Raw genomic sequence first — 15,984 nt, 5'->3', positions numbered from 1 at the left:
GACGACTGTTGACTGGCGGGCAGCTCTGATGACGACTGTTGACTGGCGGGCAGCTCTGATGACGACTGTTGACTGGCGGGCAGCTCTGATGACGACTGTTGACTGGCGGGCAGCTCTGATGACGACTGTTGACTGGCGGGCAGCTCTGATGACGACTGTTGACTGGCGGGCAGCTCTGATGACGACTGTTGACTGGCAGGCAGCTCTGATGACGACTGTTGACTGGCGAGGCTGGGTTGACACACTAGACTCCTGATGCGCGGGGCTGGAATAGGACGTGCCAGCCCAGAGACACGCACCTCCATGCTAGTGCGTCTGGCGGGAAACACCGGACCGAAATGGCGCGCTGGCGGTCTTGATTGTAGGGTTGGCATCACCCCTTCCGGCTCGATGCTCCCCTTGCCCTGGCACCTGCAGGGCGCTGGTACTGGGCGAACTGGGCTGTGCGTCCGTATCGGCGAGATGGTGCGTACCACAGCGTAACATGGCGCCCTCCACCTCCTATGCACCTCCCTGTAGTCACGGGTAGCTGGCTTACGGCTCTTCCCTGGCCTGGCCAAGCTACCCGTGTGCCCCCCCCAAAAAAAATCTTGGGGCTGCCTCTCGGGTTTCCTAGCCAACCGTGTTCCAGCGTAACGTTCCCGATGGTTCCTCTGTCCAGCTGCCTCCACTCTCCTGAGTGCCTCCACCTGTTCCCATGGGAGGCGATCCCTTCCGGCCAGGATCTCTTCCCAGGTGTAGACTCCCTTGCCGTCCAGGACGTCCTCCCATGTCCATTCCTCCCTTTTTCTCTCCTGTCGCTGCTCCTTCCTCTTCCGCTGCTTGGTCCTTGTTTGGTGGGTAATTATGTAAGGGCTGTCTTCAGGAATGGACCAAAATGCAGCGGAGTTAGTATTCATCTTTCAATTTAATTAGAAAGAACACTATAACAAACAAAACAAGGAAACTGACAGCCAACAGTCCTGTCAGGTGCAAACACACTAAACAAGAAACAATTACCCACAAACCCCAGTGACAAACAACTCCTACATATGTGACTCCCAATCAGGAACAACGATTCCCAGCTGTTCCTGATCAGGAGTCACAAGACACACACCAGACTGCCACGTCCTGACCCCCAAACTACTACACCAGCTCCATCTGCTGGTCAGGACGTGACAGAAGACCAACACTTGAGTTTAGCGACCTACATCTAAAGAAGGGACACATGATAATTTCAAACTGAGAAGTATCAACGGAAAGACTGGCTCTGTGGCTTCACAGCTAGCAGCCGACTCTACTGCTTCTCCTGCCTGCTGTTTTCCACCAGCGACAGTGTGTGGACAAGAGTCGGTTACTGCAACTTGAACAATTTGTCTATAGCGTTCAACAAGCATGAGAAACCTGTGTCTCACATGAAAAGCCAGATAGCTCTTAAGACATTTGGCAGCGCACGGATAGATCTGGCATTCAATGAACAATGGAGATTGAATATCAGCATGCACAATGCAAAGGTAAAAGAGAACCGTGAGATTTTGAAAGCACTAGCTAATTAATGCTACGGCATGCTACCTAGGTAAATAGAAGTTGGCATTTTGCGGCAACGATGAGAGTGCCAGCACATCAAACAGGCCTAGGGGCAACTACATGGAACTATTACATGCCTTTGCTGAAAAAAATGAACAGTTAGCAATCCATCTAGAGACTGCCACCGTGTTTCCTTTTTGCTCATGGCCTATGATGGAATTTTCAAGGAAACTGATGCGCTCTTCCATGTTCTGCAGAACAAAGTGATGGATATGAGTGTCTGCCATCCCCAGATCAATGACACAATGAAAGCACTGGAATGGCAGCAACGAGACTTTGATCGCTTCTATGAGTGATTTGAGCAGAAATGCAATGATCTGGGCCTGGCAGGAAGCAAACCTCGTAGTAAACAGCCGATCATAGTAAGGAGGGGGCAAATCTATAACAACACACTGGACAATATCAATGTTCAGATAAGAGCCAAGTTTGACCACTTTTGTGAACTTAATTTCCTTGGCTTAGTGGACTGCAAAAAAGGTGAAACAATGTCACAAAAGTTCGACACCAGCAAACAAGAGCCTGTCAAAATATGCCAAGTACTTCGATTTTGTTAGATTTAAGACTGATCTTGTTGGATTGTACAGTTCACAAATGGTTCAAGACAAATCACCTGGACAGCTCCTCAGCTTTTTGTTCCAGCATGACTTGACAGACTGTCCCGAGGCAACAAAGTTACTGCAGCTGGTCCTCACTATACCAGCCACAATAGTATCTATTGAGAAGTAATTTTCTGCGCTGAAACAGATAAAGACATACAGTCGAAAACCGGACCGATCAAGGATGACTCTCATCCGTTGCCATCATCTCCATCACATTCAGACCAAGAGACTTTTAAAACTGAGGGCAAACAGGGAGGAGTTTTACAGTTCAGTCACTGATGTCTTTACCCAGAAGGATAGACAAACGGACTTTGTTAACAAGTAAACGTAAATGCAACAGTTTATTTACAGTAGCGCCGTCTACTATTATGACATTAGATGTCTATTGTGTAAGTATATATATCAATTAGTAGTGCTGACTACTAGGCACAGACGGCGTGGGAGGAGATGGCTGCTGTTTTACGGCAGTTGTGCTATAGTGTGTGTGTTTTTTCATGTTATTTGTAACTTATTTTCTACATAATGTTTCTGCAATCGTCTCTTATGGACGAAAATAGCTTCTAGATATCAGGACAGCGATTATTCACCACGTACTGGACAATTTTTTCTTTAACGAGTCGGAGGCGAAGGATTTACTCCAGACACCCGACAAGGCCCTCATCCCTGTCATTTGCAGGAGAAAGAGATGGAGATATTGGGGACGTAGGTCTGTCTGCTTTATAAGGATCCGACAGCGAGTAGGTAATCTGCCTTTACCATCGGTTCTATTAGCCAACGTACAATCACCGGATAACAAAAATAGATGAATTACGAGCACGTATATCCTACCAACGGGACATTAAAAACTGTAATATCTTATGTTTCACCGAGTCGTGGCTGAACGACAACATAAATAACATACAGGTGGTGGGTTTTGCACTTTTTCAGCAGGATAGAACAGCCGTTGTAATGAGGTGCGTACTGGCGGCAGAGAATTCAGGCGCAGGAGAGCGAAAACTGATTTACAACGGTGTCTTTTAATAAACATAAACCACCGTCAACAGATCAATACATGAAATGGGTCAAACAAAACCCGGTAATAACCAGCATACCGTGCACAAGCACTACAAGAAACAATTACGGACAAGGACATGGGGGGGAACAGAGAGTTAAATACACAACATGTAATTGATGGAATTGGAACCAGGTGTGATGGAAGACAAGACAAAACCAATGGAAAATGAAAAGTGGATCGGCGATGGCTAGAAGGCCGCCCGAACAAGGAAAGGGACCAACTTCGGCGGAAGTCGTGACAGCCGTCTCTGGTAAGACAAGGGGTGCGGGTCTATGTATATTTGTAAACAACAGCTGGTGCACCAAATCTAAGGAACTCTCAAGGTTTTGCTCACCTGAGGTAGAGTATCTCATAAGCTGTAGACCACACTATTTACCAATTTTCATCTATATTCTTGGTAGCTGTCTATTTACCACCACAAACCAATGCCGGCACTAAGACCGCACTCAATGAGCTGTATATGGCCAAAAGCAAACAGGAAGACGCTCATCCAGAGGTGGCGCTCCTAGTGGCCGGAGACTTTAATGCAGGGAAACTTAAATCCGTTTTGCCTCATTTTTACCAGCATGTTAAATGTGCAACCAGAGGGGAAAAAAACTCTAGACCACCTTTACTCCACTCACAGAGACGTGTACAAAGCTCTCCCTCGCCCTCCATTTGGCAAATCTGACTATAATTCTATCCTCCTGATTCCTGCTTACAAGCAAAAACTCGTGCAGAGCAGTTGAGTGGGGCACAAGCAATTACGGCCTGTGAATGCGAGTCTAATGGTTGCGCCGCCTACCTGCTGCTGTTTGATGGTTATCTTTGTGATCGTGTCATACCGATAAACACCGTAGAAAAAATCCGCTTTATGAGCCTCAATAGAATGTTCTTACCCGGCCTCAGACCTCACGTCACTGGATGGCAAGGTGTAGAAGATTAAGAGGGCTTTAATACATTGAATTATATATGAATGTGCATTGATATGTAAAATGAATACATGTATGCAGTATAATGACATGCATTTAAACCCATTGTTATTCATATCACTGTTTACATTGAATATAAAAGTATTATATAACACAGTTTATACATGACAGTACAACTTGGTACCAATACCTATTCTGGTGTTCTAGAAAGTATCAAACTTTGTGCTATACCATATTGTGCAACAAAGTTATTCAATGAGCTTGGGTTAATAGCACTGCCCAAGTCTAAGACATATTTTCTGGATCAATTCAAGCCACACATTGACATTACTGGATACAGTTATTGAATTTGAATTAGTGCCAAAGAGATTTGTTCATATCTCTATTTCTGTAGTTCTTATTAGTCATAGGGAATGATTAGACATGCTGTATTACTAAGATAGACTATTTATACAAATGTTAACGAGAAGGAATATGAAAAGAGATACAGTAAGAATGCTGTTTTGAAACAAGTTGATACAAAAAATTATTTAAAAAATCAATGCTATACAGACACGATTGTGTGTTCTTAATGTCTGTATATAAAATGTTATATAAAATCATAATGTACACTTAAGTTATCCCCTTCAGTTAAACACAAGTCAGATGATAGAGAAAGCTATAGATACCCAATTGTTTGCTCCTATTGAGAAAACAAAATAGGCTCATCGGACCTAGTGCCTGGCCATAGACCAAGTCCAAAGCAGCAGTTCAAAAGTATGTATGCCTAGCCTACCCACTCTGTGTCCTGTAGCTCTGAATAAACTTAATCAACAATAGATGTAAAACATAGATAAATAAAACATGCAAAACAAAACAAAATTACCCCTTGAGGGATAAATAAAGTCTTTATGAGCAGTTACAAAACCAGTGTTACTCCCACTTCTAACCACGTGCCTCATTCCCCTATTCCCTTACTCCCTTTCACCCAAGCGCCACCCATAAATTCACTTCACAAATTCACAATGTACAATATACCGAACATTGCAGATAGAAATGTGATGAATATAGCTGACATGATTCCTTAATCTACATGTCAGTGAGGCATTCCTGCTGTTCTACATAACTAGTTGTTCAGATAGAAATATGTTACCTCCACAATGTTTTGCCCTACTGAACACAGCTCAGGACTCTCAGTCTCAAAGTAGAAATGCTGATGAAAAATCAGCTTTGCCTATTAGATCATAATAAATAATGTATAATAGGACATGTATGGCTGGGAATTGCCAGGGATCTCACGAATATTATCATGATACTTAGGTGACAATACTGATTCTCACAATTCTATATGTATTGCGATTCGATACTGCAATTTTATTGCAATTTGATGTTCCAAAGATATTGCTCTCTATATGTCTGCTGAAGAGAGACAAGAGAGCATGAGAAAATGAGTTTTGATCAGTCATGGAATTAAAAGCATTGAAAACATGTTGGCTCACTATTTAAAAAGAAGATGGAGAACAACAAAATACCAGCGTTTTGGCGCAGGCATAGCTGACTAGTGCTAGCTAACACTACCTAGCAACAACAACAAAAAGTATCACTATAATATTGTCCAAAAGAATATTGCGATATGTAACTGTATTGATTTTTCCCCAATCACTTGTCCTACTCTGAGACGCTTTGTAAATAAGGTCCCTGGATCCTATATCACCCTTCCCCTCACAGTGGGGTGTTGGTGAGTTTGGCAGAGCAGGGCTCCATGGGCACCTTGGTGGCTCCTCCGAACACCTCTACTTCCCGGTTGGTCCAGGGGGCCACGTTACCCTTTGGCTGGGGGCTGTGCTGGCTGCAGTGGGCCAGGCTGGACACCTCGCTGGGGGTCAGGACCTGCTCCCATACGTTCCACTGGGATAGCTCCCCCACCATGGCCTGGGACGAGTCAAAACGCCCGCCCAGAGTGTCCTACAGGCAGAAGGAGGTGGAGGAGTGAAAGGGGTGAAAAGAGGAAGGGATGTGTCAGAGTTTGGTCTAGTGGTAACTCCGGACTTGGCATTGCCCTGAGAGACTGGTGTTTAATGCTCAAGTCCCCCACTTCAACTTTGCATGTTCCTCTCACCTGCCCCCTCTCATTTCATCCCTGTGTCTATATCTCAATGAACAATAAAATATGCTCTCCTTTAAAAACAACAACCCCTATAGGTCTATGCCGTTGCGGTCTCTTCAACCAGACACTCCTGACCTCACCAAAATACAAATCCCTCCAGGTCTTACCTGTTCCTGCCCCAGGATGAGGACTCCCCCAGGCCTGATGTGGTGCCAGGCTGCCAGGCCCTGCCCCTCTCCTCTCAGCTTGCCCCCCTGGTAGGCCTGCCACGCCCCACCTCTCTGGCTCCAGCTTACACAGATGTGGTGCCAGCTGCCCCGAGACAGGTTCAGAGGTAACTGCGCCACCTAGGGGTGGGAGGACAACAGTTCGGGTTAGTGTGAGTGTTATTGCTATAGTGCAGGTAATGCAGTGATACTGCAGACTATATTAGACTGCAAATTGAGTATTTAAGATGGCAACAGCAACAAATCAATGGACCATCAATCATATGACAAAGTGGTTCTCAGTACTGACCCTAAACCATGTGTTGTACAGAATATCCTAGACTAAAACTCAATATTATATTAAATAAAATATTGTGCTTTTTAAGTGTTGATATCTTGCTGCTTAACACACTGTATGGAGACATTAAACAAATTTCCCCCTGGAATATATTAATCCAGCTCTTTTATTACAGTAACATTTGGGGACTGCAGCATTACTTTTTCAAAGGCACGGACTGCACTTCCTCAAGGGCACAGCCAGCTAGGTAGCTCTCTATGCCTTCCAGGCAATGTATTACCATAATGGCATCATGCTGATCTACACTACACTCCCAGCTCTAGCCTAAACGGTGCTTTGTCTTTGTCCCAAATGGCATCCTATTCCCAATGTAGCACACTACTTTTGACCAGGGCTCTGGTCAAAAGTAGTGCAGTACATAGGGAATAGGGTGCCATTTTGGTCGCAGACATCATTCTACAGTAAACTCTCAGGTACTGTTATAGCTCCATCTTAAATTGTGCTGTGTCTAACTCAGTGTGCCCTAAAATACTTCTGCTCTGTTTCCTCCATTACCTTGTCGTTAATGAGCAGCTCCACAGGGGTATGCATGCCCTGCAGCAGAACTAGCTCGTTTGGCTGCTCCGCTACAGCGTAGGAGAAAGGGGTGCCGATGCCCCCCTCGGTGGGTCTCAGCCAGAGGCACACGGTGAAGGCACGCAGCTCAGGGATGGGGTGCTGCACCACTGCGTACATATAGTTGGTACGCGCTGGGAAGGACAGCTTGTAGCCCTCGGGATAGGTGTACTCTGAGAGTCCTGGGGTAAGGAGGTATGGGTGGAGAAATAGGGAGGGAGGGAAAGAGTGTTTGAGTAATGAGGTAATTTGGTAGGGGGGGGATGTTGAATAGACTTGCCTTATTAGGACTTTGTAGTGTATTTGTAGATTTATACAATGACTACATCACACATTTGACTTCTTTCCTGCACCCAGGATATCTCATCTCTCTTCTATGATATATCCACTTGGATTTTCTTTCTTGTTATGTACTTTTTTCTTATTCTGTATCATAATGTGATGATGCCATTTTCATAGATTTATAATAAGTTACCTTTCTGGTACATCAGTTACGGTTTCATGTCCCCGACTCTTAACCTCCCCCACCATATAAATTAATATAATTCAGATATGACTATCACTCATGACCATTGATCTTCTTTTACACCTAACCCTCTGCCCCTAATCTCACCCTCCTCCAGGCCAGCGATGCGGTGGTGTAGGGAGTTCATCCCCTGGTCGATCTCCTGCCTGTGTCTTTGGGATTCCTTTCGCAATGCCTTCCTTTCCTTCTCCAGGAGTTCCAGCTTCCTCTCAAGCTCTCCTTCCAGATCCTCCATCCATGACCACTGCTTTGGTCCATCCCCTACCTGTCCCCCTGGCCCTGCCTCACCCCAACCATCAGGGGCCTCAGAGAGCCCACCAACACCACTTCTTGAAGTCATCGCAGTTGCTGCATCTGTGTGGTTGTGAGGGAACGCCAGCGGTCCGATATCTGACTTCATGGGTGGGAGTGTGGGAGGGAGGGAAGAGCAGACAATGAAATAAAAAGACAAATGAAGCCAGCAGTGTTGTAGTACAGTCCGGTCTCAAGACCACATTTTGAGTGTCTCTGTCTTGTCTCGGTGAGGACAGTGAGGACTCGTAATTTCTTCCCGAGACCAGCGGAGTAAAAAACTCTGAATTATAAGCTTCCATTCAATAAGCACATAAAACCGCTTAGCCATATACACTCCTGTCTTGAAACATTAATACCTGAACAGTCTTTATATCTATTATAGACATGTTTGGGCAGTGGCGAACCTATTGGACCTAGGCCTTCAGTGTGTGACAGGTTTATGATTCTGAAAGGACAGCAACGGAAATACCAGTGCACTCATGTACGAGAGCGCACTTTTTGTAAAACACAAAGGGCCAGTGGTGAGGTGGAGACTATATATCAAGGCACAAGGCAAGACCCAAATGCAGACACAGGCGGCAGATGGTTGGAGTCTTACAATGTTTATTATTCCAAAGGGGTAGGCAAGAGAATGGTCGTAGACAGGCAAACAGGTCAAAAGCAAGTCAGAGTCCAGGAGGTACAGAGTGGCAGACAGGCTTGTGGTCAAGGCAGGCAGAATGGTCAGGCAGGCAGGTACAAAGTCCAGAAACAGGCAAGGGTCAAAAACAGGAGGACTAGAAAAAGGAGAATGCAAAAGGCAGGGGAACAGGAAAAATGCTGGTTGACTTGGAAACCTACAAGACGAACTGGCACAGAGAGACAGGAAACACAGGGACACAGGGATAAATAGGTCCCGTGTGGCTCAGTTGGTAGAGCATGGTGTTTGCAATGCCAGGGTTGTGGGTTCGATTCCCACGGGGGACCAGTACGGGGGGCAAAATGTATGAAATGTATGCCTTCACTACTGTAAGTCGCTCTGAATAAGTGTGTCTGCTAAATGACTAAAATGTAAATACACTGGGGGAAATAAGCAACACATGGAGGGGGTGGAGACAATCACAAGGACAGGTGAAACAGATCAGGGTGTGACACTATATGCAGGTAAACACTGTAAACCCACTTTTTTTCAGTGGGTATTGCATATACAGTTTTATTCATTTCAACTCTATATCTGACATGGTACAGGTGTCTTTTTTTAATCCCATAACCATGTGTGTGTTTTTTTTGTTTCAAAGTAGATTTGTTTAAGTACCAAGAATCACTCTGTGTGACCCTGATTTAGCCCACTGCAGTAAAACGTTAACTTCTTGTTGAATGTTATTCTTGAAAAGGGAGAAGCTAACAAATTTTCATCATCCTCTTCGATAACACCTGCTGCAGCTGCTGCAAATTAGTCTACAACAAAGGATAGCTAGCTAGACCATGTGAAATCTACTGCTTGCTAGTGCGCAGTGACCCGTTGGCCTTTGAGAAGAGAATGCTTTCTGTTAAAATCATCCCACCGATTACAAGTCAAAATGTGATTGATTGATTCCACTGTCACTCCAAAATGTTTCCCTAATACAGTTGAATGGCAGATGCCTTCTATCTAGCTTCTGATGGCCTAGCCAATGGCTGACTTAGCTAGCCCCAGAGATGACCAAAGAAAAATCCTGATTGGATACGTGTTAACCCTTTTCTTTCCAACAAAAACTGAAGAGATTAAATCAGAACATAATTGAAAAGAATAATATAATTACAATTATTATTGTTATTATTCTTTTATAAATTCTTTGCCCTTCTCTGAAGGCGTAGAAGGCCCTCATTGTTCCCCACTGTGTTTGGGTTAGTAATAATTTGTAGAGTGGCTCTATTTGCCTTCCGCATGCATTTTTTTCACCATTCTAAACGTCTAAGAAATCCATACTGTATGTTCTTCTGAAATATGAACACAGATACTGAACATTTTTAACTCTTATTAGGGTGGCGATTTGACTAAATTACAATCATGGTCTTGAATTGGACTCAAATTTTTCTGGTCTCTGTCTTGACTAGGTCTCGGACCCCTTGTCCCCCTCCCGGTCTCAGTCTTGACTCGGTCTCACCCCCCTCCGATCTTGGTTTTGACCCTGACTCGATTTGCTCCGGTCTTGGTCTTGAATTGATCTCGCTTTAGGTGGTCTCGAACACAACACTGGAAGCCAGTTCGATTTTTAGAGCTGCACACACTTTTTAATGGGTTGTGATTAATGTGGGCCTTTGTGTTAGATAAGCACTCTAATCTCTGGATTTGTTATTATTTTTATTATGGACAATCAATTATGTGCAGAGAAATGCAGAAATAGTGCCAGGAAAACAAAAGTAATTGAAGGTCCTCTCAGTCATTAGTCAGCCAAGGAAAAATACTACAACTTCAGCAAAGCGAAGTGCAGTCAAATAGACACACAGACAACGCAACATATTATTTACAGTGAGGCACATGCTGTAAGTTACATATAGAGGAGTGGTTCTCAACATGAGGTACTAGTACCCTTGGGGGTACCTCACCTTTCCACATGGGGTACATTTGTTAAGACTATAGGCCTAATGATCAGTTGCACCGTGACTGGGGGTTCAGTGACCAAAGACGGTAGGACCACAGATACAGAGGTACAGCACTGATATAGTATAATACTAGTGTGCTAGGCAGAGGCTGAAAAAAGAATATGATGGTCTCTTTACTCAACAAATATAGGTAACTGGTCGGATGAATAATTTATTATATTTTCTCCAGAAGAAATGGGGGTTATACATCACATGTTGCTTGGCAGGCAGCTATAAAGCCACTTTGTGTTACTCTACTCTCCCCTCCCTCCTCCATCCCCCCTCTTCTCCTCCCCTGGGTTAGTTATGTTGGGAAGCAGAGGTGCCTGGAATAACAAATGCTCATGTATCTGTAGACTAGGCCTAATCAATTATCCTACAACATTCTAGTTTTGGGGTTTCCATTCATCAAATTGGCTAAATTTAACTTGAGTTTGTGAAGCAGTGTTGAGAAGACATTTTAATGATGCAATAGCAACAAGTGATACCAAAATATGTAAATAGATTTTGGTGAAGTAACTGATTGGTTCCTCAATATTGAGTTGAACTCTAATAAGCTATAGCCAAGTCGAATATAATGCATCTAATCAATTTTAATATAATGCAGCTAATCAATTTTCAGCGACAATAAGTCAAAGATGTTGATATACAGGTAACTGTCAAAATAAAGGAAAGACTTGAGTAAACGAGGGATATAAAGTACATTGAATGCAGATGCTTCCACAGGTGTGGTTCCTGAGTTAATTAAGCAATTAACATCCCATGCTTAAATTCCCAGTTGCCCATTATTATCCCAGATAGCAATAACCTTTATTTTAACCATGGATACAAAAATAGATCTCAGTGACTTTGAAAGATGGGGTCTCAAAGGAGCATAGGAAGTTTAAAGTGTGTGTGTGTGTGTGTGTGTGTGTGTGTGTGTGTGTGTGTGTGTGTGTGTGTGTGTGTGTGTGTGTGTGTGTGTGTGTGTGTGTGTCACCAGATCTCAACCCATTGGAACACTTATGGGAGATTTTTGATCAACGTCTGTGACCGTGTTTTCCATCAACATAACAGAATGGTGTCACATCCGTCCAATAGAGTTCCAGGCACTTGTAGAATCTATGCCAAGACTCGCTGTTCTGGCGATTTGTAGTGGCTTGATGTGGGTGTTTCCTTTATTTTGGCAGTTACCTGTAGGCCGTCATCTCACCTAATCTAATACTGTCCCTGATTTCTATAAACTGGAAATGGTCTCAATTAAACAGTAAAACCACGCAGCCACACCCACACCGACATACTTCCGTCAGAGACGTGAGCAGAAATTCAGATTGAGTGAGTAAAATCGAGGTCTGCCAAGCAGGTCAACTGACACACAAGAGCGGCAGAATTAGCCTATTCTCTGCTTTATTTAACGATACAATAACAGTTCGTTTAAAATAAAGATATGTGATAGTGGAATTCAACACCAACAGACATGACACACACGTTTCTCCCATTCCCCTTACCTCCAGTTTCTCTATGCGGTCTTTCATCTGAACGATAGCCTGTTCCAGCTCGTCCACAGCCTGAGCGGTTAGCAGCTGTGCCACAGTCGACGACGGAGCACTGTCCCGAACCACGAGCCGGCCCTCATCTACCCTCTTACCTCCCCAGAGCCCCGCGCCTCTACGCCCCTCTATTCCGCTCTCACACTCCGAAAGCTTGCCTGACAGATCCCTAATGGTTCGCTGGTCGGTGATAATCTGGTCCTTCTGCTGGAGCACTGTCTGTTTGAGTTCCTCTGCCGTGGTGCGGAGGTATCCCCAGTCCTCGCCGGCGTACAGCGACGGGTCGTCGGCTTGTTGCTGAAAGTTTTTGGGGTTGCATTCTCCGGCGGGGACTGGGGTGCAGATAAGTCGGCTAACCTGCCTAGTTCCACCAATGGCATCTGAGCCGCTGGCGACGTGGAAGAAGGTGGGCGCTTCTCCGTGCTGCCTTTCAGAACCATGGATAGCGCCCAGGGGACCCGCTCGCGCCACGGAGCCGCCGGGGAAAGTCTGCTGCACTCCAGCGTATGGAGACTGCGACTGGTTGTCTGCCACAGGCTGCTGGGTAGATTCGGCAGCGGAGCCGGTATGGACCGCGGCTATGATGCAGATGACTGCTCCAACGAAGGCCACCATCCCGGCGGCCAAGATGATAACGATGAACTTCAGGTTGGCGCGTAAGAAATCAATAATTATGAGAAAATAACTTATCTATCTAGTTCAACAACACTGAAATAGCGCCGCCTGAGTAAAATTTTTTTGGCAGATCAAAAGATCCATGAACATATGAAAATACGCATTTTATGGCTTTGCTAGGCTTTTAGTCAATACATAGGATATGTCCCACTTCATTTAATAATTAGGCTATAATGAATGCAGATACGTGCTGCAACCGTTTCTATCTCATCCCTCTGTCTCTTGGCTTCAGTGTTGTAAGGCTCCTCTATCTCGTTATCACCAGGACAACCAGAGAGAGAGAGAGAGAGAGAGAGAGAGAGAGAGAGAGAGAGAGAGAGAGAGAGAGAGAGAGAGCGAGCGAGAGAGCGAAACAGTATGCAAGTCAATATCAAGAGGCGGGAACGGGAGATGGTGCGAATGATATGAGACGGTGTCTCGCATCACACCCAATTTAGATCGAGGTGCTTTTCATATGCTGTGGTCGCTTGATGTTATGTATTGATGTCGATGAATGCATAACCTAAATAACAAAACAGGCTATCTCGTGGAACTGTAGTAGCCTAGGGTATCATAAAGCTCGCACAGCGGGTTCTCATCAGGAACGATTCGCGGGCACATAGCACACATTCTAGCGCGCGTCCTCATTAGTCAAATCCAAGGTTCCCGCGAGACAGGAAGACTGATGGTGGAAGTGTTGTAGGCAGTGGCGGTTCTAGCTTGTATGGCTCCCTGGGCGAACCCCCCCCCCATTCAGCCCCCCCCCAAAAAGAACCATTCTGCACTAACTGTCATTTTTATTCAGACATTTGGAACAACACAAATAAATAATCATAACATTTAAAACTATATAAATATTTATACAAAAATACGACTCATAAATGTCAAAAAGAAGTAACAAAGACAAATAGAAACAAATTGTAGTATATAAATACAAATAAAAAAGAGAATCAAATTATTACACTATCACCCTATTGCTGACCAAAAAATACAAATACAACTACATTGCACAAATATCACACAAATACAGAAATAGAATAACACACTTATAAAGAAGAGAACCTGATTATTACACTATTGCATTTCAAAACAAGAAACACACAAAATAAATTGCACAACTAATTGCATTACTAATTGCATTAGTACTGTACATAGTTAGAGATGCGCTATTTGATAGATTCTCCCGCTCTCCCTACCTTGGGCTTCCACTGGGGAGACCTGAGGTAAACCTACCCCCGCCCCCTCCCCATCTCGTACTTCTGAGTGGGAGACATTCCCAGGCAGTAGCCTGCCTAGCTCACAAACTAGAATCAGGGCGCCCACTCCGAGGTTAATTGACACACAGTCCCATACGGTGACATGATATCATTGACCTGACGTGTAAATGAGCGATGGAAAACAGATCGCGCAAATGTCACCATTCTGAATATTTGTTTTTATTTTTTTAGAATTAATTAATTTATTATTTTATTTATTTCTTGTGCGGCGCCCCATGCCACCCCGGCAAGATACGATTAGCGTACCCGGATAACCATGAGATCATTCCTAGCACGACCGGGTCATGTTAGCAAAGGTAATGTCATCTAAACACAGCACATACGTGCAGAGTGGTGTGTGTGTGTGTGGGCGCACTCTCTCTCGCTGGCTGCTCACACATAAATGACTGCAAAAGGAGATTGTGGTGAAAGAAGAGTAGACAGCCTAGGTATGTTTATGGAAAGCTTTTCCTCTGCGAGGCAAGGGAATAGGTTCTATGCTCTAACATGTGTTTCAGAGAGCAGAAAAATGCCTAGACTCAAAGTGTGCCAACACTAGGCTCTGGGTTAGCTTTATAGAAGCATAGTAAAATAGGCTGGTGTTGGCACTCTCTCAGAGACCGAGGTTGAAGGGGAATTCATAATAAAAAGAGACAGAAAGGGAGATAAATTCAATGGATGACAACCCAACAGTAACAGGGCATGTATCTGTTTTCCAATTAATAATTTCCATTAATTGATCTCAAATATTAAGTATTTTAGGTTACAGTTTTATCCATAAAACAACTACAAAACTTGCCTGAATCCAGTCCAGGAGAGTTCATAGGGTTCACTGGATCACCACAGGTTATACATGTAATGACAATATAGGACTACAACTGTGGCATCACATCGCAGTACTTATTAAACCACATCACCATTTAGATTTGGATAAATCTGCATGCAATCCCTTACTGAAAAAACACCTGATTTCACATGTAAAGTCATGTGAAAATTTGTTTTTGGAACACTTCATGTGTCACATTGAAATATCACGTGAAGTTTTCCAAAAACATATGATTTCAGTTTAATGGTATCACATTTTGAAGTGTTGCATCCCCAACTTGTCACATTTCTTTAACATGAGATCATGTTCTCACATGTGCTCACATGTTGTCTTGTGTAGTTTCATGTTATCACATGTTGCTTCACACGAGATCACATGTTCACATGTGTTTTTTCCATAAGGGATTACATGCATAATAGTGGTATGTATTGCTGCTGCATAGGCCTATATCTGTAGGCAGCCTTTAGGGTTCCATTCAAACTGTAAAGGGTTTTAGTGTAGGGTATGCTACATCGCTGCTGCTGAATGTGAGAGGCAATGATGTATCTCTATGGAGAGTGCAGCTGTTTAAAATTCCAGTCATGTCTCCGGTGGTTTTATGGTGCCACCTAGTGTACAAATAGCCATTAGACAGACAGACCATGATTACTGCGCCACTAGTTTCATGAGAGCTCAAGGGCCTTCTCTGTCTCTCCTCGGTCTCTCACTTTCTCTTTCTACCCCGTTTTCTGTTCTCTCTCTGTCTCAGATCTCTTTCTCAGCTCTCTCTCCCTCTCTTTCTTGTTCTCTTTCCCTTCCGTTGTTTCTTTCACTCTCTCCATCTCTCTTTCTCTCATCAATCAATCAAATGTATTTATATAGCCCTTCTTACATCAGCTGATATCTCAAAGTGCTGTACAGAAACCCAGCCTAAAACCCCAAACAGCAAGCAATGCAGGTGTAAAAGCACGGTGGCTAAGA

At 44.1% G+C, this 15,984-nt stretch overlaps 1 protein-coding gene across 1 annotated transcript; it reads right to left on the bottom strand.

The window, feature by feature from the left end:
* Positions 1-4,136: 4,136 nt before the first annotated feature.
* Positions 4,137-13,224, bottom strand: LOC106607437 (neuronal pentraxin-2). The gene is made up of 5 exons (XM_014204376.2): positions 12,247-13,224; positions 7,949-8,255; positions 7,276-7,517; positions 6,384-6,563; positions 4,137-6,074 (listed from the first exon to the last, which is right to left on the bottom strand). Exons 1-5 carry the CDS (start codon positions 12,901-12,903, stop codon positions 5,832-5,834), a joined length of 1,629 nt encoding a protein of 542 aa, XP_014059851.2. The 5' UTR covers positions 12,904-13,224; the 3' UTR covers positions 4,137-5,831.
* Between the last annotated feature and the right edge of the window lie 2,760 nt (positions 13,225-15,984).

Source organism: Salmo salar, chromosome ssa06 (assembly GCF_905237065.1).
Source record: "Salmo salar chromosome ssa06, Ssal_v3.1, whole genome shotgun sequence".
Taxonomy (NCBI): Eukaryota; Metazoa; Chordata; class Actinopteri; order Salmoniformes; family Salmonidae; genus Salmo; species Salmo salar.
This window is presented reverse-complemented; position numbering and strand designations above follow the sequence as displayed.

Coding starts and splice junctions, on each gene's coding strand:
- LOC106607437 (XM_014204376.2), bottom strand. CDS start 12,903: ATGGTGGCCTTCGTTGGAGCAGTCATCTGCATCATAGCCGCGGTCCAT. Junction 7,518..7,948: donor CATCGCTGGCCTGGAGGAGG/GTGAGATTAGGG, acceptor TCCTTACCCCAG/GACTCTCAGAGTACACCTAT. Junction 6,075..6,383: donor TCATCCTGGGGCAGGAACAG/GTAAGACCTGGA, acceptor TTCTGCCTGTAG/GACACTCTGGGCGGGCGTTT.